The 27461-nt window shown below is 34.8% G+C and overlaps 1 protein-coding gene across 3 annotated transcripts in view; it reads right to left on the bottom strand.

Annotated features, from left to right (window-relative positions):
• Positions 1-27461, bottom strand: part of EPHA6 (EPH receptor A6) — a 954858-nt gene that overhangs the window by 507540 nt on the left and 419857 nt on the right. For all 3 annotated transcript variants that reach the window (XM_007986130.3, XM_073009668.1, XM_073009669.1), the window contains 2 exons: positions 26837-26992; positions 8566-8901 (listed from right to left, as the gene is read on the bottom strand). In XM_007986130.3, the coding sequence (XP_007984321.1) occupies positions 8566-8901; positions 26837-26992 (492 nt within the window). The remainder of the gene's footprint in view (positions 1-8565; positions 8902-26836; positions 26993-27461) is intronic.

The raw sequence follows: 27461 nt of genomic DNA, 5'->3' as shown, positions 1-27461 counted from the left end.
CAGATATTATATATTTAATTTAGTTTTTTTTTCACTTAAACTTTCACTTCCAAATCTTAAAGAATAAAAGACTGTGAGCGGCTCCATAGCAAGCATCATGTCTCAAACACTCACACATGCATCTTTTTTTCCCACTACATAACAAACAGCTCAATATTTAGTGTGTCAGAATCATCGATTATATTGGTTTGCTGAGTAACGCCGAGAGGTAAATTTGAAAAACAATGACATTACCATTTTATAAAATGTTTTCAAGGCTGGCTTCACGAATGCATGGCTCATGCAGATGCACAGCTCTCTTAGGGTTTAATGCTTAGCTAATGCCACTGAAATTCTTAATAATTTTTATCTTTATACTCATATTTTTTAAGTGAATACAAATGGGGCAATGGAGCATGTGCTGGGAGCACGATGCCTGGGCTCTGGGATGTAGGTCCAGCCTCCCACTACTTTAGCATATCCACAGGATGTGTTCTCCCTGGCACACTCCCCAACTCTCAGCCATGCAGTCTTCTAATCCCTACCCCTGCCCTGTGATTGCTGTCATAGTCCACCTAGGTTAGGTGAATATATTGACCTCAGTGTGGGGAGGACTACATTCCTGGGTTGCCAGTTCATTTTCCCCAGTGAGGGATCTGGACATCATGGAAAGGGTCTAGGTTGGATCTGCTAACCCTAGAGCATCATGTGTGTGTGCGTGTGTGTGTGTGCGTGTGTGTGTGTGAGAGAGTGTGTGTGTGTAGCTGTTTCTGCTCTGCAGATTTCATGTCTTAATGCAAGCAGGTCTCTCACCTACCAAGGAGGAGATTTGAAGACCAATGGTGGTCTCCCATTGTGGGTTACAAAGGCAGCTGCAGTCCTGAAGCAGGGCCCTGGGAACCTGGGAATGTCATCGTTCTTCTGCTCAAGTACCCCTGGTACAGAGCGAGTGCTCTCTGGGCAGGCTCTATGTTTTAAGGAACCCTCTCTTTTACTTCCCGACCTTCCTGAGTCTGGCTGATATTTTTCCGTTCTGGCCTACTTGAGACACACTTGGGAACAGGAGGTGCATGTGGGGTCAACTACAGAAAAAAGACTTGTATATTTTGATGTTTTCACATATGTTAAATGTTCTTGTATTTGCATGTAAAATGGTCATTGAGCAATATAAAGATGAATGGTAAATTTTAATGCAAATAATTAGAAATTTTACTTTTTCTTTACTTAGAGGGACATAAAATGGCAAACAAAAAACATTGTGCCAGGTTGAAAGAGATAAATCACTGAAAGAAAGAGCATTGTATTTCAGTACCTTTTATGACTCCCTTTTCCTACTTTTTGAACAAAGGGCCCTGCATTTTTATTTTTCACTGGACATCATAAATTATTTATATAGATGATTGACTGTTTCAGAATCTAAACCAAGTAGAAAAGTGCAGAGGAATACATGGAAGAAAAAACACTCATCTAATGATGGTCTGTGGAATTTCTCTCTGGTTAAAAGGTCAGCAATTAGTTTTTCAATCTTTGCAATTGAAATATTTTTAAGTATGAAGAAATATCACACTTTTAATGATGATCAGAATAATCTGTCCACTTGGAAAATAATTTTATTTTATTCTTACACATTAATGCTGTTTTAATCCTTAAGGATACTTACTTCAAAGAAGCTTTTAGAAAATATCACAAATGGCCAGTTGCCGTGGCTTATGCCTGTAATCTCAGTACTTTGGGAGGCCGAGGCAGGTGGAACATGAGGTTGGGAGTTCAAGATCAGCCTGACCAACATGGTGAAACTCTGTCTGTACTAAATATACAAAAATAAATAAATAAATAAATAGCTGGGGGTGGTGGCAGGCACCTGCAATACCAGCTACTTGGGAGGCTGAGGCAGAGAATTGCCTGAAGCCAGGAGGCAGAGGTTGCAGAGAGCCGAGATCATGCCACTGCACTCCAGCCTGGGGTTTGACAAAGCGAGACTCGGTCAAAAAAAAAAAAAATCACAAATAAAATCCAATGTTAAATACTAAAAACATAATACATCAGTTATCCAAATCACCTCATTTATTTTGTAGGCAAAGTTCAGTTAATGAAATCAAATTGGCATCCATTTTCAAACAAAGAACTATATTGAAAATGTGCCAGTTTGCTAGACATTTGCCTAACCATAAAGTAGAACCTTATATCATATGAGAGCTATAGATTATGTAGAATATGATTATGTACACACTTAATTCCAATTTAGTTAAACATCTGTTAATCTGGTTTAATTTTACAGGATTTAAAACATTTTACTAAAGAATCTCTATGAATGTTTTTCAATTTGTACAGATAAATGCCATTAAAATTGTTAATATAGTAGTAGAGGCACCAAAACATCAATAAGGTCTTGTTCTTTTATGCTAAAGAAAATACTTAGTCACCTTTTCTGCAAAATGTGCAAATGAGAATTCCTCAGAGAAAACAGCTGACGACTCTAAAAGCCAACTGCTCGAAATCAAGTTTAGGATCAAACACATTTCTTTACCAATGTATGATCACGGAGAAAAGTTGCTATTAAAGGATGGTTTAGTGTTGATTAAAATCCTTTGTTGAATGTGTTGTAGATACACAATCAGAGAATGTAGTGAACATGAAATTTAGTATATGCTAAAGAATAAACATGCCATAATACTTTCTTGTTACTTTCCAGACATATTCCTGCTTGAATTTAAGGCTTTGTCCTTTTTATATCCATTGCCTGTGGTAGTCTTCTTTTATATAGTTACAAGAGTTTCTCTTCAATTCATGATCTGCTCAAGTGTCAAGTTAGAGAGGTGTTTTTGGTTTCCTTGGATAAAGCTAACCATTATTTTCAAATCACTTACTCTGTTTAGTTCTTCCTCGTGGGACCTATCACTTCTTAACACTAAAGTAAAATGTCTGTAAAAGCAGGAACACTGTTAATTATTTTTCTCTTTATTGCTATATTCCTAGAACACAGAACAGTTCCTGGCAGACACTAAACAGTCAATAAATATGTTTTAATGAATTAAGCAAATGAAAAATTAACTCACACCATCTTCAATCTCTATTAATGCAGTCAGTAGAGATTTATTGTTATAGGCAATGTAAATTGAGGATATTTGTAGTGAATAATACATCATCCATGCCCTCAGGAAGCTTATATATTGGTTGGAAAGGCAAATTATTTAAAAAATGTATGATTATTGTCCAGTGAGACAGTGACACTGTAGTGTTTTACACAACTATCTGAGAACAGTTGTTCAATTTCTACAGCTGCTGATTGGAGCAGAGTTGCTAACCAACTCTCAAAAAACTAATTTCTAAAGTCTGAGGCACTTTGCTATAGTATTCAATTACTCAAAAGATGTACACCACAAAAAGATGCTAGACTTGGAAATAATTTGGTGTTTCTTAGGAGTGTAAACAAAGTTTACAATCACCTAGATTATAATTTAATATTTGGCTGCTCCATAGTCATTATGTAATCATTACTAGTCATGATTTAGTAAAATTAGCTAGTTTGACATTTCTTCCATAAATAAAACATTCAGTGCACTTTTCAGGGGAGCAACACTTTTGTTGAAGATAGAAATATTTTATACTTCAATATGTCTAGGTTTTGAATATATAATTTGCCTATGTATAAGAAATTTGGAAAAATACAAATAATACAGCATATTTCTTAGTTAAAGTCAGGTTATCATGCCTCTGGCTTGTATTTCATGTATTTTTAGTAAGGAAGCATTTAAAACTTTCACACTGTTTTTTTTTTTTTTTTTTTTTTTTTTTTTTTTTTTTTTTTTACTTTGGATAGAATTGCAAAGGTTTTTAAAAGAATATTTGCTGTGAGCATTTTTGAAAACACGGTGAGGACTGTGAGAGATGTTCAAAGATAAAATACGTTAAAATGCAAATATAAAGATCGAGAATGTTTACACTATTCCTAATTAGTTACTCCAGCAACATGTGAAAGTTTGGCATTTGAGATAGACTGTGTTTCCAAAATCCAGTGAACTGTAAACCAAATAGACATCTCAAGTTTATACATATATAGAGACTTCTGTTGATTTAAACATATTTTCAGTGTTGGTTTAATTAGTTATTCCTGCTACAGCATATACATGAAATCTGCAATCGCAATGTAAGCCTAAGGCAGGCCTATACAGAATGGTCACTCAAGGGCAGAGATAGGAGTGCTGAGTGTATTTTTTAAGATGCCAATGAATTGGACAACTTGGTTCTGACAATAATTGCTTTAAAGACCCTTTAGCAAATATCAGCAGAATTGGTTTGTAATTTACCATGTCTTTCACTTTGAACATGGTCCCTAAAGGTTTTTGCACATGTCAGGATATCTACAAACACAATTTGTTTCGGGTTGACTATCCATGATTAATGTTTTCCTCTACTGTCTAAAACCTGAATAATTACTTTTTACTGAACTACACACCTTCGTTTTCCTATCATCCACTGAAGATTAAAATCAAATGTCTTCTGCATGTTGCTTTCTTGTTTTGCTCTCTAAATGAAACACCTTGCAAGACCATTTACATAAGCTATGAAAACAGAAGGTTGCAAATAGAGATCTTAGGAATTGCAGAAGTCAGTTAATTAAGATGTATTGCAAAGATTCCTTATTATGAAAGTCATAGTTTTAACTCTATAATCTTATTTATCAAACTAGACTTAGAATAATCAAGGAATGTTTCTCCTAACTACATCTAAGTGGTTCTAAGTGATTTCAAACTTTTTTTTACATTTGTCTAATTATAAACAGAGCAAACAATTAAGCCAGATTTGTTTAATGTGGTTTTCTTAGTATTTCTTAAATATGAGAAAAATATATATATAGTCAACTACATGATAGAAAAGGCAAACCAAGGCCAATTTATTTCATCTCTATCTTCATGTTCCACAATATGCACACGTAAAAGGAGGATAAAATAATTAATATAACTGTCTATATTTTTTGGTCTCTAATATTTTTTCCATACTCATGTAAGTATGACCTCAAGAGCAATGTTATTAGTCTGACTTCTTTTCCCTATTTGTGGCCCTGGAAAGATTCCAGCATCTTCTGACAGGTGGCTGATTCTTTAACTTGTTTCAGCTATTTGCAGATACCCATTAATTTTTCCAAATTTTAGATGAACTCTTTAGCTCCTTCCCCAAATCCTGCTGTACTTCTATGATACGCTATCTTATATCTGATCAGCCTCTAATTCCTCCATTATCCAACTTTTGCTTGGTTCCTTCTACTCAGAATTATTTCCCTTATTCCAGCCTCATTTTATTTAATCACTTTCTATTCATCCCTCAGAACAGAACTTAATTTAAACGTTACTTCCTCAGTAAGATGGCTCCCCCCAACTTATCCTCCAGATTTGGAGAATATATGCTTTCAGAGCACCCTAGGCTTCTCCTTAGCAGTACTTACTAGAGTACTAACTACATATTTGTGAAATTACCTGCTTATTAACTGCCTCCCACCAGACTAGATAGTAAGGGCTCACTATCATACACAAGGAATACACTAAAAATATGTTAAATAAATTGAAAGTTTATGAATAACACTTATCACTTTTGCGTTTTTGTATAAAAACAATATGTAACCTATAGAGAAAGTAAACTATTTTACTCTTGTCCTCTCAGTCCAATGAAATTGTAATGTGTTATCAGATAATCTTTGCAATTGACTCTTAAATCAGTTAAAAGAGAATTCCCAAAGATAATCCAAGTGGAGTGATGGCAAATTATTTCCTGTATTTGAAGCAATACAATTATTTCATTTAAAGCTGGAACAAAATGGCATCAGTTTGAAGTTTGTTCTGAAACATTAAGTTTCTATAAATTCTTTTTAAATTCAACACTACACTCTGACTCCTTTGGATATGGAAAGGATATCTGATAGATCTACAGATTGAATTAGTTCATAACACTACCCTTACCTGGAGTATCTGCATTGTCACAGATGTGATTCTCTAACTTCAGAATTTCAGGCACAGGAAGAGGGGGCCTTCTTGGTATCTCTCAAAATTATGACATGGAGGCAGATGCTAATATTTAAGTCTGGTCATAATGTTTTATTAGTATATATGTGACAATATTTTAGTTGGTTTAGGACCTTTATGTACTTTCAAATAAAATAGAAATATACTTTGATTATTTTAATATTTATATGTAAAACAAAATCAAATTAAGTTAACAATAATCTTTTCTTAATATTCAACAAAGATAAATTATTGGAACAAATTGCTTAATGATATTATCCTTCCAGAATATATAGTTTCAATATATGTGTACCATCTCTTATTTTATGTTTGATACGTATCTTTTTTCCATAAGCAACACACTTTTAATGAACTATCCCATTTTAAAAGTGAAACACGACTTATATTTTATCCTTTTGATAAGCAGAGATGTGAACTAAATATACTCTTTTGTAATCCTAGAATGAAAGGCTGCTGTATGTATGAAATTATGTAAGCATATTTACTTCATTTAAAGTGACATATTGGTTTTGTCCAGAAATTAAATTTTTTTCCCTATAGCTAAAAATTGTTGTACTAGATTGTATTTTTTGATAAGGCTGCAGCAATAAAAACCTTAGAAATCATCTGCTAAAGCAGAGAGGAACAGAAAACTCTCATCTACTTTATGTTGAAGGTATATGTGACAAGATTTTGTTGATACGAAAGGAAAGAGGAAAAGAAAAGAGAATAGGAATTCTATTTTGAATAACCATAAAGCAAATTCTACAATGTGGAACTATTTGCTAAATGAAGAGAAAAATTACATAGTAAATACAAAGACTACTAGTGTACAATATTATATGGCTTTGCTTTATTTATTAGAGGCATTTCTGAAGATTATCAGCAAAGTGAATTTATGTATAATATCTGGGAACACTAGGAAATTCACATTGGTCCAGTCCACAAGGCGTGTGTGTGTGTGTGTGTGTGTGCGCGCGCGCGCACACGACATTTATCATATACATGTCAATTTATCACGTACGTAGCGTCAGGTAACTATCACCATAATCAAGATATACAACTGTCATCACAGTCCTCCCTCCTTCTACCACTTCTTAGCCACACTGCCCTCCTACAAATCTCTAAGCCCTGACAACCACTAACTTGTTTTCTATATCTATAATTACATTATATCAAGAATAATATATGAGTGGAATCATACAGAATGCATCCTTTTGAAATAGGCTTTTCACTCTGCATAGTGCCATTGAGGTTTATTCAAGTTGTGTGTATCAATACTTTGTTCATTTTTATTGCTGAGTATTATTCCAATACACTCAAATCAATGTATTTTATTTTAAATATCACCATATGCTGCCTTTGTGTATATTATGCTGAATTGTCTTTCTACATATTCATATGTTGAAGTCACAACACCTAGGACCTCAGAATGAGATTGCATTTAGAAATGGGAACTTTAAAGAGTAATTAGGGTAAAATGAGATCATATGAGTGGGTCCTAATTCAATATGACTAATGTCCTTATAAGAAGAGATGATTAGGAGATTAGATATAAAGAGGACAGACCTTGTGAAAACAAGGGAAAAGATGGCTACCTACAAAGCAAGGACACAGGCCTCAGAATGAAATCAACAATGTTGACAACTTGATTCTTCTAGCCTGCAAAGCTATGAGAAAATAAATTGTCTGTTGCCTAAGCCACACAGCCTGTCTTATTTGTTATGGCTACCTTAGCAAACAAATGCAGTGTATAAGAATAGTTTTATCTTTATAAATTTTTCTCATATATGTGTTCATTTACAATATTTTCTACCATAAGGCAATAACTTGTGTGCCCATATAATTTATGAACACTTCTCAAAAGGAATTTATAAAAATCTCTGAAGCTTTTCCTGTTTCCTGGTATGCAATATAATGATGTTATGAAGGAATTAAAGAGAGCATATACTTGTAAAAATCATAGGAGTGTTTGCACCTGACCATATTATAGTAAACATCTATGATGTTATAAAGAGAACATTTAGCTGAATTCATCAGAGTTCTGAAGAGTTTAACTACTTTTCACAAACCTCACATAGATGATGACATTTGAACACATTTCTAAATTTGTCTGCTACTTAGAGTGGATCACAATTAAATATACTGGCTGGAATGCTTTCATATATAGACATGAATTATAATTTAAAAAATTCTTACTATTTGCTTTATTTGACATGAAAAAAGGATGGCAGCATAAGTGGGGCAATTGAAATTCAATTCATTTAATAACATTTTATTGATTTCTGACTTCTATTGGTAAGTAATATAGACTTACTCATTAAGATATATTGCTATATGATTATATAAAATACATGAGTACATAAACATTGAGGGAAGTATTTCATCTTATTATTCATACTACTGAGAAGTAATATAAAAATATCTTTCTGAATTTTAGGAAAGAACAAGAACAACAACGAGTGCGTTACCTCTGCAGTGTATAATGTATATGACCGCATTGCACGTGCAGTAAATATAGGCCCATGAGGGATATTATGCATCAAAAGAAATTATGGGTCTATTTTGAGAGAACAGCAGTGGGACTTACCATCTTGATCCGTGGTCACTGTAATAGCTGTGAATGGCTTGGGAGAAAAACTCAACTCAGAAACTCCATTCATTGCTTCTATTTCAAAGGTGTAATTCACGTGAGACACAAAGTCAAGTACTATCACGGAATTGTTGATCAGGCCTGTATGTCTTGGGATGAAGCGGAGTCCTCCACCACAGTCCTCACACTGGCTGGTGTCTAAGCCACATTTCTTACAGATTACACTGTATGTGAGATCTTTTCTCCCTCCTGTGTCACTTGGTGGGCTCCATTCCAAAATAAGGGCTGTTTCATTGATGTTAAAAACCACATTCCTAGGAGCTGAAGGTGGCCCTAGAGAAAAGCAATTAAAAAACAAATGTACATGTATAGGACAATGAATTATGGTGCTAAAATGAAAACTTCATCAATAAACACTTGTTTCTCTTTTATGTTAGTTTGAACTCTTTTTCTAATGGGATCTATAACGATCACATGGTTAAAACAGCTCATTGGGTCTAGTAAGGAAGGAGTCTTGAGGAGTGAAGATCTATATCCTAAATTTTTGGAGCATGAATTTCAATATTTAATATAAAAATCAGGATATCTATAAAACATATGTAATTATACTTTTTAAACTTGACTGAAAATATATAATAAAATTATTTTAAATTATGTGATAGCTTTAATTACATTTTATTAGTTATATTACCATTTTTTAAATTTGAAAAAAATAGTAATACACAGATGCAAAACACATTGTGGTAAGTTTTTCAGTCTTCATTCTATAATTGATAGGTAGATAAAATCCCCATTCATCGCTTTTGAAAATCACTAAAAATCAATTTTCCAAAGGTTGAGATTAAATGAACATAAAATTAGGGTGAACAGATGATTTGGAAAAAGGGAAAAAGAAATGAAAATTGAAGGCAACAAAAAACCTTTTATTAAGTCCTTGTCAATTTGATGGGATAAAAGCATTATATGAAAGGGATAAAAAGGGGTCATGGACAAGAAATGATGGCAAGACTTTCATTTAGATTAAGTTTACTAAATACAAGTAAGTGTGTCCTTTAAACTAAGTGTGGCCCTAAAAGAGACCCACAACATTCTCCTATTTGTCATAAAGACCTAGAAAACCAAGTCAGTCCTAAGGAGGGGATGAGCATCTTCTTCTTATTTACCACAAAGATCACACTGCATAGAGTGCTTGATAGCCTTTAACTGTTCCAGCCTTTCCTTAAACTTGTGTGAATAATCCTATATACTTATCTGAGTCCTTCAAGCCTCAGTTTTATAATGTCTTCTAGGTGCCAGACACTGCGCTAAGTACTATATATGAAAAAACCACAGAATCCATATGCTGTGAGAGGCTATACTTATGAGAGATATTTAGAAAAATAATATATTGTATAAACGACTGGGGAAACAACATTCACGCCATATTTTAGAGGGCTTCATTTGTAAAAAATCTAAACCAATTCTCTAATTTCTGTTACCGAGAAAATCTACTTAGAGAGTGGAAAGGAATGTCTCCCTAACATTCCCTCTGAGAAATAAATTCAAGTTTTAATATAGGCTCCTTTTGGATTTCAAGCTACGGCCATTCATTCATTAAATGTTTTATTTAGTGTCTACTATGTGGCAGATACTGTACTAGATCTTGGGCTTACAGAGATAAGACATGGTAGACATTATTCCTTCTTTCTTGTTATTTACATTTTAGTGCAGTGACTAGATATATGTAAACAGATGACTAAAATTCAAATCATAATGTGTGCAATTACAAAAATTAGAAGGACAGGTGCTGAAATAAAAGCAATCAGGGGAACCCCTGTTTTAGGTAACATTCTGAGAAAGCCTCATGGAGGTGGTGAGGAGAATATGCAGAGGGGTGAGAAAAATATTAGGAATAGAAAGTATGCCATTCTTGTACAGAAAGATCTTGAAATAACCATGGAACTGGCAGAAAGTCACTGTGGCTAGACTGCAGAGGGAGAATGCATGAAGTAAGTTTCAAGGAACAGGAAGAGGCTAGATAGCGCAAGACTGCTAGGCTCACTGGAATGAGTCTGGATAGTTTTCTATGTACAATAGGAAGGGACCTCAGCTACCTATAGGTATATCACCTAGAAATGCAATGAATCTTTTTTCTGAAAGGTTGCTGGGTGCCTTGCTTTATGCCATTTCATGTTCCATAGGGTTTACAGAAATGTCTACCTTCAGAAAGGCAAACATGAAGGGGATTATACACTAGAGAACAGGGATAAATGTAACTTTTTACCTCCAACCTAGACTTATGTCTAAGAGATAAAGATTCATTATCATAATAATGTTTTCTTACAGAATGACATATTCATGTTGTTGGTCTTTTATTTATAATGGAAAACATGGATTATTATTCACTTATATTTTCATTCTAGGAAGAATGTTATCAATTATGTTATGGGTGTCTACAAGTATATAACTGTCCGCCTGGAGATGCTTAAAAAAAAAAAAAAAAAAAAAAGAAGGCTGACACCCTTCTTACTCAAGGGTCCTCATACCAATTTGCATGATGATTAAATAGCTTTTTAATTGCTGTTAAATTATGCCAGCTAAACTGTGATTTCATGATTTCATGCAAATATTAAGCTGTAATGATATGCAGTGAATCATTTACTAAGATTTAGAACTTGGAACAAAGAGAGACAATTAATTCTAATCCTCGGATTCAACTAAATTACATGTCACTGGGCTTTTATGAATGTGGCCTGATTGCTTTGTTATCATTTATAAATTATACAAACATTATGTGACACATTTAAAAAATAACGTGGCAGCAATAACACTTTTGGAGACATCTGTATTGAAAACTCTCAGGTATTTACTTACGTAGATTTTATTTCTTTAAAAGAAACAAGTAATTCACATAGAAAGAAAGCGATCTCCAGTCCTCACCCTCCAGACTAACTTCATAAGAAAAAGGCAATTTTTCTCATTTGAAACTAGCTGTTTTTCAAGTCCATCATATAATAAACTATCTAAATTGTACAATTTTTCCACTAGTTTTTTTAACTAGGAAACACTTTTCTTTTGCTTCAATTTGAATTTCTACTTTATAATTTTAAAGAATAAAGGAACAGTGTTCTACTAGTAAAACTCATGAGATGCTTATAGCAAGGCTGTCGCTCCCTTACCAGAAAAACATCTGTCCCGGTAGGTCCCAATTTTCCCCTTAGAGTAGCAGAGGCCAGGTGTGCTATGATTTTTGTTTTGTTTTATTTCATTTAAGTTGTTAATGTAAATTGTTTTTAAACATAACTGTGTTTCTCAAAATATGTCCTATGCAATACTTCTAGTCCCATGAAATATCACACAAAAATCAGTTTGTTGCTCAAATAAGATTCTTGGTGGACTGATGCTGAAACAAAATTAACCCTATTTGCTTCACTTTGTTGAATCCAACATTTCCCAAAAATTTTTTCATAGAATCTTATTTTTCCAAGGAGCATCTAGAGGAATACTAGCATTCTGCAGAACACACTTAAATAAAGGCTGACACAGAAGAAGAACAAGCTGAAGGGCCATATTTCAGTTGTTGCATCACCCGGTGGAGATTTATGTTTCACATTTATAATCATAAAAATATGTTAAACCCATTTTTCATATGGGCTGAAGAGTGACTGTTTACCAATTAAGTCAATAGCTAGTTATAGTTTGCAGAGGTACTTTTTAAAATCTTAAGAATAACAAAAATTTCACTGAAATATCTGAAGATACGAAGTCATGAAAGACAATTGCCTATTAAGCTATATTTAATCAGTTCTTAAGTTACTACCTTTGTTAATTTAATGACTGCCAAGAATGTAGTAGTGTGGTTTATTAACAGAAAACAAATGTATTCATATTTCTTAGTTTACAAATGAGAGAAAAATAGTTCTATGCTAATCTGGGTCAAGGACAAGATTAAAAGAACACATTGAACGATTTAAAGATGCTTAGGTAAATGCTTTTACGTATCAGTGAGACTGTAGAATTAACTACAGAAAAATAAGTAAATAGGTAGAGATGAAAAAGCATATCCACAGGCATTAATATTACACTGAAAATATAAGTTGTCAGCTCTCTCTCTATATATACAAAATTTTAAACTCTAAAAGTCATTTCATCCTTTGTATCTTCACTATTCATTTTATCTTTAATCTACATCCATATTGTTAATCTAATCTACGTCCTATATAATCTTTAAAAAATGTATTTAATAGGAGCATCTGTAAATAGAATTCCATATTCTCTTTCTCTAAATCACTTCTTTCTCTATCTATAGGTTTTGCTTATTAAATATTTTCTATTTGGAAATGAATGGCAATCACAAAATTGGAGCTCCAACCTCAGCACACGAAAGAACCATATCAGTATATTCAGAAGAAGAAATGAGGTTCAGAAAAGGACAATAATTACATTAAGGTTATGCAGTTCATTAGTGGTAGAATGACACCTAGTATTTATCTGTTTAGATTTTTTAAAACTCTATTATGTCATATTCAGCCTATAGATAGAAAATCTGACAAACAAATATGAAAATGTATAGTTGATCCTTGAACAACATGGATTTTGAACTGCATGGCTCTACTTATATTGCAGAATGTTTTTCAATAAAGGTTAAACCAAGTGTGCCTGCTTCTCCTGCCTCTCCTTTCACCTCCTCCACTTTTTCTGCCTCTGCCACCCCAGAGACAGAAAGAGCAAGCCCTTCTTTCTCTCCTCCTCCTCAGCTTACTCAACCTGAAGACAATGAGGGTGAAGACCTTCATCATGATCCACTTTCACTTAATAAATAGTAAATACACTTTATCTTGCTTTATGATTTTCTTAATAACATTTTCTTTTCTCTTGCTTACTTTATTGAAATAATACAATATATAATATATATAACATACAAAATGTATTAATCAACTGTTTATATTCTCATTACACTTTCTGGTCAACAGTAGACTATTAGTAGTTAAGTTTGGGGTGAGACAAAAGTTAGATGCAGGTTTGCAATGGCAAGTGGGGAGTGGGTTGGTGCCCCTAACCTCCATGTTGTTCTAGGGTCCACTGTATTTTTATACAATTTTTTGTTTTCAAAGTACTGTCAAATACACATTTTCAAAACATACAAATTAGTAACTGATTATTGCCTTCCTATAAAAGACTCCCTTAAATAATGCTCTTAGAGCGTTTAAATAATTTTATATACAGAAGAGTTACTGAAACTTAAGTTTTCAAAGTAAATATTACTCAAAATTCAGGAGTATGCACACTTCAAATCTTTTGCATTCCATATAGCAAAATGGATTGCTTCTGATTATCTTTGATATGATTGCACCTACTTTCAGTAATTAAATTGATGCCTAAAACAAAACTTGTTATGTATTAATGTTTGCATAGTCCCATCAATTAGGAGTTAGATAACTTTTAGAAGTTGTCTTATTTTTAAAATTAATAGTTAAAGAAAACAAACAAACAAAAAATCTAATAGACCAAATACCATTCATTTCCAGAATACAATCTAAACTTCTCAGCTTTGTCTGTGTCTTCATACCACACCCCCATCCATTCTTTAGCCTCTTGCTCCCTTTTGCTGCATCTCAATGCCGTTGTACATACGGCTCCTGAATTGCCTTTACCTCCTTTTGCTCTCTGAAAAATTCCTACTCACCCTTTGTATTCTGATTTAGTTGTTACCTCCTTTGTGACAACTCCTTGCTACCCTCTGTCAGAGCTGATCACGTTTATACCTGGTAAGCATGTATTGAAAAATATATAGCTCACTGTAAAGGGTGTACTTCATATTTCACATAATTTCTTTCACTCAATCATCACAATAACCCTGTAAAATGGTTATTAATATCCCAATTTTATAGAAGATATGATCGACACTTAGCAAATAATGCATATATTACACTGAAGTATTTGTTTTCATAGGCACAAGTCTGCTAATCTAGCTTGAACTAAAGGTAACATGCCTTAACCAAAGAAATGAATGCAATGCATGGTTTTGTGCAATTCTCTAAGATTTATATTTCACACAGTACAAATTTTGACAAGTATTGTAAAGCAGATAATTCAAGGTTATAATTTTTATAAAATTTTATCAGTGCTAGTAAGAACAGATCTATATTACATGAAACTTATTTGAAGTAGACGGGAATGTTTATATTACGAAAACTGAGATTAACTAACAAAGAGCCATAAGAGAATAAGGTGCCACCATCTCTTTACCCATTAGGAGAGAGTAAAAATTTCTCAAAATACAGTTCTCTAGACACTTGAAAACGTGAAAAGTAAGCATTTGCATCTTCAAGTTTCTATGCCATAGAGCATGTACATAATTTTAGCTTGGGAAATTTCCAAAATGGTAGCTATCAACTATCCTTATCAGTGCAGGAAGAAAACGTCAATTAGTCCATAGAATAACTAAGTGTAATAATTACAGAAATGCATTATAAATATGCAGATCAATAGTTAAAGTAAACATAATCACATGAATGAGAAAAAGAGCACTTAAATATAAATAAAATAATGAGGACCTGGCCTTAGATTTTTTTAGTTAAACATTATCCAGCTTCCCTAATACCATAGAAAAAATCATGCATACTGACATATGGCCTTTTTCATGTTTGAGTCAATTACCTTTGGACAAGCATCCATTAGAAATGGAAAGAGAAATATGAAGAGTCCAAGCACTGTCATAATTTCAGAGGGAAAAGCAAAACAATGAATGCATAAATTTAAGCAAATTAATAAACTTTCCTCAAAATGCATAACATTGTAGCAATAATTATGGATGTTCTGTTTCAAATTATGAATGATTTCTTAGTAATGATCTGTTTTGTACAAACAGATGATATTGAGTGTGACAATTCTTTCTGAGTTTCAACTGCAGAGGTCAGGAATAAAGTCACACTGGCAACAAGTGGTAACTCGATTCTCCAATATCGGCAGAATGGCCACTTAGTAATTCTTATAGAGAAAACTCTCCCAGATTATTTGATAAAAGAAGCTCTGTTGAAATATAAATTAAAGTATATGTGTTTAGGTAACTCCATCAAACTCGAGTGATATCTATCATTAATCTATAATTGGGGAAATGGGCATTCATTACATATAGGTGTCTATTCAGTAGTGTAAGGGTCATTTTAATTTTAAAAATACAGCACTGCAATATACGAAGTGAATATTTAAGTAATTTTTATAAGTCAAGTCTAAAATATAACAGCTTGCTTGAGGTTTAAAAAAAAAAGCTATCATTGCAATTTCTCCCTTTCTAGGCTCTGTAAAATTGTGAATGCTACATTGTCTGTACAATGAGTCACCTAAACAATCAGCTGTACTTTTGCATTTCAGTTGTGAGATGGAAAAGCAAGGGGGCCAAAATGGTTTTCTTCATGCAAAACTTACATTCAAGAAAAAGAGAAAAAAAAATAAAGAGATGGCGGGGGAAGAAGAGAGAACCAGCAGAATAGGGACACTTGGATTGTCAGCATCCTGAGCATCCCCAGGAGGGATGCGGCTAGAGCAGCTGAAAAGAGGAAAGAATGCTTCTCCAACTACATCTCAACCGCTATTTGCTCTACGCAGAGTAAGAGTGAGAGAATAATAATTTTCTCAAGTGGCCAATTATTCCAGCACTAAAGAAACCATGCTTTACACCGTTAGCTTTAGAGCAAATGTAAATTCAAGTTTTATGCTTTCTTCCCAATCATTGTCACTGTATATCAAATACAAAGCCTTGATATTTGCCTGTGTATTAAGAAGGATGTTATAGCAAAATGTTTTCACTTGTAGGTATTGTTTGATTGCATATTTAGATGATCAAAACAACACAAAACAAAATCCTAAGGGTATGCATTAGAATTACCCATGTGTATGACTTACATTTTAAGTTTGAACTTTTATAAGTAGGTAACATAAATGTTTGTTAAAGGTGTTAATCTGCCAGCACCTGTTCAACAGCTTTAAAAGACAACTTCTCTATTGATTTAAATACATGAAAACCATCAAAGTAAAAGTGCTAAGACCATGGGATTTTGCTTTTTCTAACATCTCACTCAGCCACCTATTAGACTCTTACTTCATTCCTCTTCATCGTCTCCTACTCTGTGTTTTCTACTTGACAAGTACTTTTAAAATAACTTTTATTTGCCTACTTTTTTTCTCCAACCTCAGTGACTATTTTTCCCTTTTGGCCTGGAAAAGCCTTGGACAGTTATTCTGATAATAGACTTCTTGGCAGATAGCAGGATCTCCTGTACTCCAAACGGCAACCAGAGGCAACCCTAATTGATCAAGAACTGATAGAGCGGAGTGTCCTCCACAGTTCATTCTTTAAAGTACAGAGCATACATGAATGAGTCACCTGAGAAAGAAAGTTAAGAGGGTATGAAATAGATTAAAATATTAGATAAAACATTCAGCATTTCTTTTTAAATTTCTTATTCCTAATTTTTAAAATATATTTTTCAGTTTATGCAAAAGAAACACAATGAATTTTTAAAAAGAAAACAACAACGACAACAACAAAAAGAAGAACAAGGAAGCCCAAACCTGCAGGTATGTAGCTGGTATAACTGGAATAACTAGATTAAGATCCAGACTGTTTGAGAAATCCTGGTAAAGTTAAAGTTGGTTAGGGAGACACAGACCAAGCCTGGACCTTGGATGTCCTTAGATTGACTTATAATTTTGTCAAAGAAGGGTTGTAGATGTGAAAGGCTATAAGCAGCAGTGGGGATATGATAAAAGTTTTTCATTGCTATTGTTCTTCTTTCAGAAATAATACTTTCCAATAATTTGGAAGATATTTAGGAAGGATGGAAGACTAAAGGAACAGACTTGCTAGGAGATTATTAAATTAACCCAAAGGAAAGTTGAGGGTCTTAACTAAAAGGTTAAGGCCAGGAATTTACAAGGTGTGAATAGAAGAAATGCAAAAAAGTAGAACCAAAAGGCTATTTCGAGGTCAGGGGTAGGGGGTTATGACTTAAGCTTCATGGCTTGGATGGGTGGATTGATGAGGATTCATCAGGACACAGAAACAAAAGCAAGGCTGGATAAGCAGTCTGAGGGAGAAATCAGTAATATTGGCTACCACAGGTTGAGCTTGAAATTATTAGTTATTCATTCATCAGGTTCTTAGTGACTACTATATGCCAGGTACCTTGCAGTCTCTTGGGGATAGAATGACAATGCAGAAGCAAGTATATAAATAAACCAAGTATTTTCAAAGAATGATATAATCTATAAAAAAGAAAGCACAATGACAAAAAAAGAGTAACTGCGAAGAATTTTATTTTGAGGGGGCAGTCAGGAAATGCGTGTCCCAAAAGCTGGCAGTTGATCCTGAACAGCAAAAATAAAACTTAAGGAAGGAGACCTAAAAGGGAAAGCAATTCAAGTAGAGGAAACTGCTGGCACTGACAATGAAAACAAGTTCAGCATCTTTGAAGTTCAGGAGTTTGGTGATCAAGGGGAGTATGCTATAATACAAGGTCAGAGATGTGGGCAGGTTTCCATAGGACACACAGGTCATCAGATCCCACAATCAGTTGTCTAGAAGACTTTGAACCTCAGGAGAGAAGACTGAGATATGGATAAAAATATGGGCATCATCTATCTACAGGCGGCATTTGAAATTATGGGAGACAAGAAGAACATATGAAAAGATAAAAGGACAACACAAAGAACACGGGAAAATTTAACATTTAACAGGTAAGCAAAAGAAGAAAAATCATAAATGGTGATAAACAAAATGATCAGAAAATTAGGAGGATGAAACGGAGATTGCAATGTCTTAGATCAAAAGGGAACAGGGAGTTGCAAGAAAAAGAGAATGATCAACAGAGATAAGTGTCATGAATAACAGGACAAAAAATGTTTCTAATACAAAATGTCAACGAAGATCATTGGTGAATTTTTCTTACACAGTTTATTAGAAGTAGTAGAAACAGGCCGGGCGCGGTGGCTCAAGCCTGTAATCCCAGCACTTTGGGAGGCCGAGACGGGCGGATCACGAGGTCAGGAGATCAAGACCATCCTGGCTAACCCAGTGAAACCCCGTCTCTGCTAAAAAATACAAAAAACTAGCCGGGCGAGGTGGCGGGCGCCTGTAGTCCCAGCTACTCGGGAGGCTGAGGCAGGAGAATGGCGGGAACCCGGGAGGCGGAGCTTGCAGTGAGCTGAGATCCGGCCACTGCACTCCAGCCTGGGCGACAGAGCGAAACTCCGCCTCAAAAAAAAAAAAAAAAAAAAAAAAAAAAAGAAGTAGTAGAAACAAAATCTACTTGCAGTAGAGTGAATGGGAACATCTAAATGCAATAGAGTAAAGTAGACATAGTCAATGACAACTATTTTTCCAAGGTATTTGCTTTAGAGGAGAGAAAAAATTGGACTGGGAGCATTTTTTAATAATAGAAATTTGAATATATACTATAGGTTCTGAGGAAGGAGTTAGTAGAAACAAAAAGTCAGGAGAAGAGACAAACAAGAACAGCCAGGCCCAACAGAAAACTGAAAGATTAGATCACTTCCCAGCAACTGGAAGGATTAGTTTTGAATGTGAGACATAATTTTCTTTAGACTGTAGCCATTTGAGACACCTAATAATCTTCATGTGAATAAACTGGGATTATGAAATAAAAAGACACCATCTCTATAAACCCAAAGAAATTTATTAAACTCTTAATGGTAAAATCTCATGCTGTATTGTACTAGAAAAGTTTTAGGTTTGTTGTTGTTTTGAGAAAAGCATGAAGGAACTGGGCTTCTTAGCATCCTTAAAATCTTATTACTTATATGATTACCTCCTATACCTATCTATGAAATTTTCACCTATTAGGCCATTTACTAGCCAAATATTTTGGTTACTCATTTCCACAATTTCAGTTCTTCATTTTTTAATCATACATTCAAAACGGTTTCATCACACACGTGAAAATTTTACTTTTCTCTCTACCCCTGAAACCAAAAAATGCTTCCTTTTAAATCCCTAGAAGGTTCTCTGAAAGCACTGTTTTAAATGTTAAGATTGACCAAGACACCAGAGAGTGATGGGAATGACTGATGATCTAAATTCCAACCCTTAGATAATACACCATAAGAATAAAGGAAATAAATAATGACAAATTCATAGAAATACAATATGTAGCATGGAGAGAATATATATCTATTAAAATATTGCTAATGTTTGTGGTTAGTGAAAAATAGGAAAGGTTGACTGCTTGTTCAATTCAATTCCTGGCCCCAAAAGTTCTATATCTTGCTGGACTTACCATGAACCTCTTAAGTGTAATTGTTCAACAACCTCTTAATTTGTCATTTTTCTGATCTTCTTTCCCAACAATCTCATCTTTTAAGTTTTAGAAGACACAATGTTTTGAAGTTCACAGTACTTGCTTTTTTTTGCATATATTGTAATAACTGCTAGGGTCACTCCGTACTAGTCAAAGTATGATTCAGACTACTTCACGGATATTGCCAGAGTAGGCAGACACGAACAGGGCAGGAGAGGGCCCTCCACCCCAGGAATGTCAGGCAAGACCAGTTGATGGTCCGGTGGCTGTTAAACTATCTTTCGAAAATAATAATTGGCGGCAGTTGGTGAAAGGCAACAGCAGTCTCCCAACAGATAGAAAACACCTGAAGCTGGTGATCAGGCGCTTACCAGTAAGATCTCAGGAATTGGGCAAGTGGGCTCAAGCATGTGCATAAGACGCAAAATTGCAGTTTGACTGGTATATGACCTTCCCCTAGGAACACTCAGTAAGAAAATATGCCTCCAGTGAGCATGTGCACAATTTCAGTAAACACACTGCGCATGCGGCCCCTCCCGAGTGCCAGCAGGCCACCGTGCCTGAAGACAGCGCGCCCCAAGGGAAGAATCGGGGAGAAGAAATGGAAACCCCGGTACCATGCCAATGTATATAACCTCAAGTAAAGGGCCAAATGAGGCAGCTGGATCTGTGAAGGTGCTTGCTTGGCCCTATTCCAAGTGTACTTTCTTTTCTTCCTGCTCTGAAACATTTTAATAAACTTTCACTCCTGTTCTAAAACTTGACTTGGTCTCATACTGACTTATGCCCCTCAGCCAAATTCTTTCCTGTGAGGCGGCGGGAATCAAGTCGCTGCGGGCCTGTTAGATTTGCCACTGCTAACAGCATCAGATGATAGGCTTGGCGGTGCAGGACTTACTATCTTATGTGAAAAGGTCTTAGGCATTCAGTATATTATTATGACTGTTGTTTTTAGTTTGCAGGAATACAAATGATGGAAGCTGCGAACCTGACAAAATAGCATCAACATAAAATTTCTAATAGTTTGAATTTTAACTTACCAGACACTCTTTCAAAATGAATTGTAACAGAACAGCTTTCTTTTTAATTTAACAAGCATTTATGTAGCACCCGTTATGTGCAAGGTACTGTTTTTAGCACTTTTCAAATATTAACTCATTTAAATCATTGTGACAACAGTATGAGGTATGTATTGTTGTTATCAATACAGATGGTACATTTGGAGTTAGGAGAAGTTAAATAATTTGCCCAACCTTACATATCCAGTAAATGCTTTTGGGGTCCAGAAAATCACACCCTAAAATATGGTCCTTTGGCATGTGGAGTGCTCTGAATTAGAGGAAACTGCAAGGCCTCAGAAATAAACCTCAAAACCAAATCTCTCTCTGACCTTTCCCATCAGCCTGTCTCTCTGATCCCCGTTCATTCCCAAGGCACCCATAGGGGATTTCTCTGAAGTTTCTTTTTTTTGTTTAAAGGAACTTCATCCAGAAGAAATGCATTGTCTTAAAAGTCCTTCCCTAGGAATCTTATCAAACAACCAGGAAAAATTAACCACTGGAAAAAAGAAACGACTATAAGCCATTACCAAACCCAGAAAGACATTTCGTCTATTCTTCTGAAGGCAGCTCCTAGGGATTACCTGAGATACTTTACCTGCATAATAACACCATTTTTCTTCACACTAAAGTTCCACCCTTCACGTTCTTCACCACCTCCCTCAGAACTCAGAGGAACTTTCTCCCAGGCCATTGTTCCTTGGGTACACTCATTTCTCCTAAAAATCACTTACTATCTCTCCAATTGTCTACATGCCCCATTTCCTTTCCCCTGCAAAGAGGGTATATAAACCTCACCATCTGGACCTTCTACAAGTCTCATGTTTTATATGCCCCCCATGCTTATGAACATTAATACATTTCTACGCATTTTTCTCCTATTAATCTGGCTATTGTAAGTTCATATTAGTAAACATTCGGAGAGGGTGAAAGAGTAGCTTTCCCTTTGCTCTTACATCATCAAAATTCACTCTGAGAAAATCTAGCTTTAAAAGATAGTGAACTCAGCACTAAGCTGAGTCTTTGCCAAACAAAGTAAGTAAGCTCTTAAAGAAGTAGCAGAGAGAAGCGTTGAGAAGAAAGCTTCCTGTGTCTGGACTAGGAAACTTGACTAAAGCTCTATATTTCACTTTTCTTTGGGGGTTCTCTCTTTTGATCACTGGTAACAATGTAGGAGATCAAATTATGCCCTCCAAAATATGACTGGAGAAGATCAGAATATGCCACCCTAAAATACAGCTATAGGAAACCAGAATACACCACTCAAAAATATGCCCCTTTGGCATAAGGATTATTTTGAGTCAATTTATTTGACAAACTGCAGACACAGTAGAAGCTCAGAAAACAAAGTAGAAAGGACCCTTTTCTATGGAAAATTTATATCTACAAAGGAAATCTCCATTTGTAAGTGTATCTCCCTGTCTTCTCAGGAATAGAAGGATCACTAAGTCACTAGAAACTCTTATCCATGAAGAAGGCACTGACTTAAATCAACATAACAAATCTTATCCTGGTTTACTGTGATTTTACCTCCCCATTACTGCTCCCCTGTCCAAAACTCTTCTTTCTTTGCTGCAGCTGAAGATGGTATTTTAACCTAAACTCAAAGCTACCTCTTTGAGATTTACTCATTCCCTAGGTATGTCCAATGTATACATGAGGTACATGTTAGTAAATTACTGTTTGCTTTTCTCTTGCTAATCTCTTTTGTTACTGAAGTCTGTCTCAACTAAGAACTATGAAGGGTAGAAGGAAAATTATTTTTCCTGCCCTATAGCAACAATGGCATGCTGTTCCCTGTCTAAAATTCTGCCCAGCCAATGACAGAATTAAACCTTTCTTTGCTTCTACTTTGTATAAAAAAGGTAGGCTAGCATTTCTGAAATATAATTTATAATATCAAAGCATTAAAAAAGGAAATTAGAAATGAAAGCAAATTCAAGTGACATAAAATGATAAGTGGAAAAATACACATATCTGATTCAAAAATGACTGACAAGCTTATCACATTCATAGACCTTGTTGTAGCCCATCTTTATTTTCCTTTGACTAGGTTGTCATGCTGAATAACTCTAAGTCTTCTCAATTATTGAGTACACTACTTTACTAAAGGATTCCATTGATGGGAACTTATTTTGTCAATTTACCAATTTTCTACTTATAGCCTCCTAAGAAAATAAAAATAGATTTTCCTCTATCGCTTAAAAGAGCCATTCAGTTTCCTACATAGGTTTTGAGGGATACTTGCCTGACAGGACTGTAACTATTGTAAATACTACCAACTATCTAAGCTGTAGTATGTTGTCCATAATATATATAATACTATTTAGTAACCATGCAAGAAAGATTACATGTATAGTAACAGGAAGATTTGTCTGCTAAAAACTTTTTTCTATAAGTGAGAAATTATATTCAGAAGTTTTATTTTGCTATTTATAAATTTAAAATATGTTCACAGAAAAAAAAAATACCTAAGTAGTAATTTTCTAGGCTGTAATTTTCCGAAGAAAGCAGCCACTTAGCATTTACAATCAGAAAGCCAAAATTACATCTACTAATGAATAGCAACAATGAATGTATTACATTTTTATTAAATGTGTTCCATAAAAACATTTTATAAGGACGTCTATAGTCATACAGACAAATCTATGAACTGCATTTGTTAAGTTTAAAAAATTGGGACATCTCTAAGAAATGCCTCTAAGAAATATGTGATGTTATGTAAGTCTAGTTTTGATTCTATGGAAGTAAATAAAATAAGCAAAATTTTGGTACCAATTCATCACCAGGAAGGGCAAATGTTCACCTTAATATCTGACGTACGCAACTGATAAATAAAAATAAAAGCAAACAAAAACATGAAGTGGAGAAAGCACACCCTATTCAACAAATGGTGCTGGGACAATTGGCAAGCCACACGTAGAAGAACGAGACTGGATCCTCATCTCTCACCTTATACAAAAATCAAATCAATAGAGATCAAAGACTTAAATCTAAGTTCTGAAAAATTCTAGAAGATAACATCAGAAAAACTCTTCTCGACATTGGCTTATGCAAAGAGTTCATGACCAAGAACACAAAAGCAAATGCAACAAAAACAAAGACAAATAGATAGGACCTAATTAAACTAAAAAGCTTTCACACAGCAAAAGAAATAATCAGCAGAGTTAATAGACAACCCACACAGTGAGAGAAAATATTTGCAAACTATGTATCCGACAAAGGAACTCAATCTACAAGGAACTCAAACAAATCAGCAAGAAGAAAAACAAATAATCCTATCAAAAAGTGGGCAAAGGACATGAATAGACAATTCTCAAAAGAAGATGTACAAACTGCCAACAAACATATGAAAAAATACTCAATATCACTAATTATCAAGGAAATGCAAATCAAAACCACAATGTAATACCACCTTACTCCTGCAAGAATGGCCATAATTAAGAAATGAATCATAAATGTTGGTGTGGATGTGGTGAAAAGCGAACATTTACACTGCTGGTGGGAATGTAAACTAGTACAACCATCATGGATAACAGTATGGAGATTCCTTAAGGAACTAAAAGGAGAACTACCATTTGATACAATAATCCCACTATGGGGTATCTATCTACCCAGAGGAAAAGATGTCATTATTTGACACTTGCACATGCATGTTTATAGCACCACAATTTGCAATTTGCAAAAAAATATGGAACCAGTCCAAATGCCCATCAACTAATAAGCGGATAAAGAAAATGTGACACATATATATATATATATTTAACATTTATATCACATTTACATTATATATATATGTGTGTGTGTGTGTGTGTGTGTGTGTGTGTATAGAATGCTACTCAGCAATAAAAAGGAACAAAATAACGGTGTTTGCAGCAACCTGGAATTGGAGACCATTATTCTAAGTGAAGTAATTCAGGAATGGAAAACCAAACATCACATGTTCTCACATAACTGGTGGCTAAGGTATGAGGACTAACAACAGAAGAATGATATAATGGACTTTGGTAACTGAGTGGGGAAGGATGGGAGGGTAGTGAGTGATAAAAGAGTACACATTGAGTACCGTGTACACTGCTCGAGTGATGGGTGCACCAAAATCTCAGAAATCACCACTAAAGAACTTCCCCCATGAAACCAAACACCACCTGTTCCCCAAAAACTATTGTTATAAAAATAAAAATTAAATAAAATCTAAATACCCCAACCTACTGAACAGACGCCCTCATGGCCAAGCTTACCCCAGAGAAACCTTAAAACTGAGATCCAGACTATGATGACGAGATGGGAGGCTGGACACACCTCCCTCCTTCACTACCATTAATCTTTCTTCCCTAAGGGTTAAACAGAAGCCAGCCCTTTTTAAAGACCCACTCCACTGCTGATATCAACTAACTATCTGATGCTGCTCCTCCCTTTCTGTTTAGACATAACAACTAACCAGCATTCCTTCCTGATAAGAGACCACCAACCGTGGAGTAGTTCTGGCCAGTCCAGAATATACTCAGTGAGGGTTTCTATGTCATCTGCTTCACCTTTTGACATCAGAGGGCTGAAAACTCCACCCTTGGATTGTGCTAACATGGCCATTTTTTGTACATGAGTCCCATGCTGAGGCATGAAGTTCAGTTGCACATGTGCATGTTTCTGCTTTCATAAATTTCATGACTCCTATAGCTTATTTAATATGTGTCTTTGACCACCTCATTCAGCATAAATCCCTGTCATTCTTACCACCCTCAAAGTGCATGTCTTGGTCAGAGGCTATGTTTCCCAGCCTGCAGGATGGCCACCTTGCAAGCTGTAACTCTTTATAAAAAATAGTTTCGGCCAGGGGCGGTGACTCATGCCTGTAATCCCAACACTTTGGGAGGCCCAGGCAAGTAGATCACCTGAGGTCAGGAGTTCAAGACCAGCCTGGCCAACATGGTGAAACCCCATCTCTACTAAAAATACGAAAATTAGCGTGGTGGCATATGCCTGTAGTCCCAGTTACTCAGGAGGCTGAGGCAGGAGAATCGCTTGAACTCAGGAGGCAGAGCCTGCAGTGAGCCAGGATCATGCCACTGCACTCCAGCCTGGACTACAAGAGCAAAACCCTGTCTCTAAAAAAAAAAAAAAGTCTCCTCTAGCTTTTTCTAAATTTATATATTGTGTTTTTATGTTAACATATTTAACAAGATTTTAAAACAATCTAAGGGGTGATATTTTACTTTTGCATAGTTTAACAATATATTAATATATTCACTTTTATTTTTTAATGTACGAATATTTTACAATATTTTAATAACAGAAGAATACAATTCATTTAAAATTATTGGTGTATACATTAAAATGATCTTCACATTTAGATTTAACATTCCATTGCTTCTAACCAAAAATACTGGAGAGAAAGAAAGAGGTGAAATGTGGAAAAACTCAAAAATACCTGCCTTTAAAGATAAATGTCAAGGAAACTTGAACTTTTCTACATAACAATAACACAATGACTTTTAAAGTTTCCTCTGGAATCTCCCTCACACATTAACTATATGGTCCTAAATTGATGTGCTTTAAAATGGTCAAGGGTTGAAGCAAAGAACAGAAGTTTTGTTCATAACTTCTCATGCAGCCTTCAACTGCTATAATTTCCTAAGGACAGATTATGGATAAGGAAAACTTGTAGGGCCTCAAACCAGTGCTGGCATTTGTACATCATGAATCAAAACGAATTTTGAGGAGTAAACACATTCTTTACAAAGAGTTGCAAAGCAACTATGCTGAGTAGAGAGAGAAGCTTTTTCCTTGACTGTTATCACAGAAAATAGCATGGATAATGCCAGATTTTGTACATTTACTTATTTTTTAAATTTAGAATAAAAAGACCAAAAGGGTTGGAAACAGAATTTCCAAAGCCAAAATGTATAGACTTACTGGTACATGCCATAGAAGGTGGGTCTTTTTCAGCTCGGAAATAACCCTTTTCACACTGACACACAGAAGTTGCTTCCACGTATGTTAAACTGTGTGGAGGGCATTTAGAACATTTTGTGTTCCCAGCAAAAGCTTTATAGAATCCTGGTCTGCAAGCTGTAAAAAGAAAAAAAAAATTTAGTTATTATTGCTAGGATTATTTTACTTGTACATGTACAATATAATTTATATACACATTGGATCTCAGAGTACAGTGTTACACATATATAGAGAAGTTATATATATTAAGATTAATAAATGAAATTAGTTATTGAGAGTTAATAAAACCACAATACAATCATATTTTAGCTGAGGCTGCTAATTTTTAAAATCATACTTCAAGCATACACAGATACACACACACACACTCTCACACGGGCACATGCACACAAAATATCAGTGCTTACCTAAGAATGGGGATGACCACAACTGGCAGTAAAGAAAATGATTTTGTATCGTTACCAGAGATGGAATTAAGTAACATTAAATCACACTGCTCAAAATGTATTTACATTCTATTTTCCCTTCAGTTCTTGTGAGTAGACAAGAAAAAAATTCTGATTTGGTGAAAGTATGTCTTTGACAC

This window comes from Chlorocebus sabaeus, chromosome 22 (genome assembly GCF_047675955.1).
Source record: "Chlorocebus sabaeus isolate Y175 chromosome 22, mChlSab1.0.hap1, whole genome shotgun sequence".
NCBI classification, from domain to species: domain Eukaryota; kingdom Metazoa; phylum Chordata; class Mammalia; order Primates; family Cercopithecidae; genus Chlorocebus; species Chlorocebus sabaeus.
This window is presented reverse-complemented; position numbering and strand designations above follow the sequence as displayed.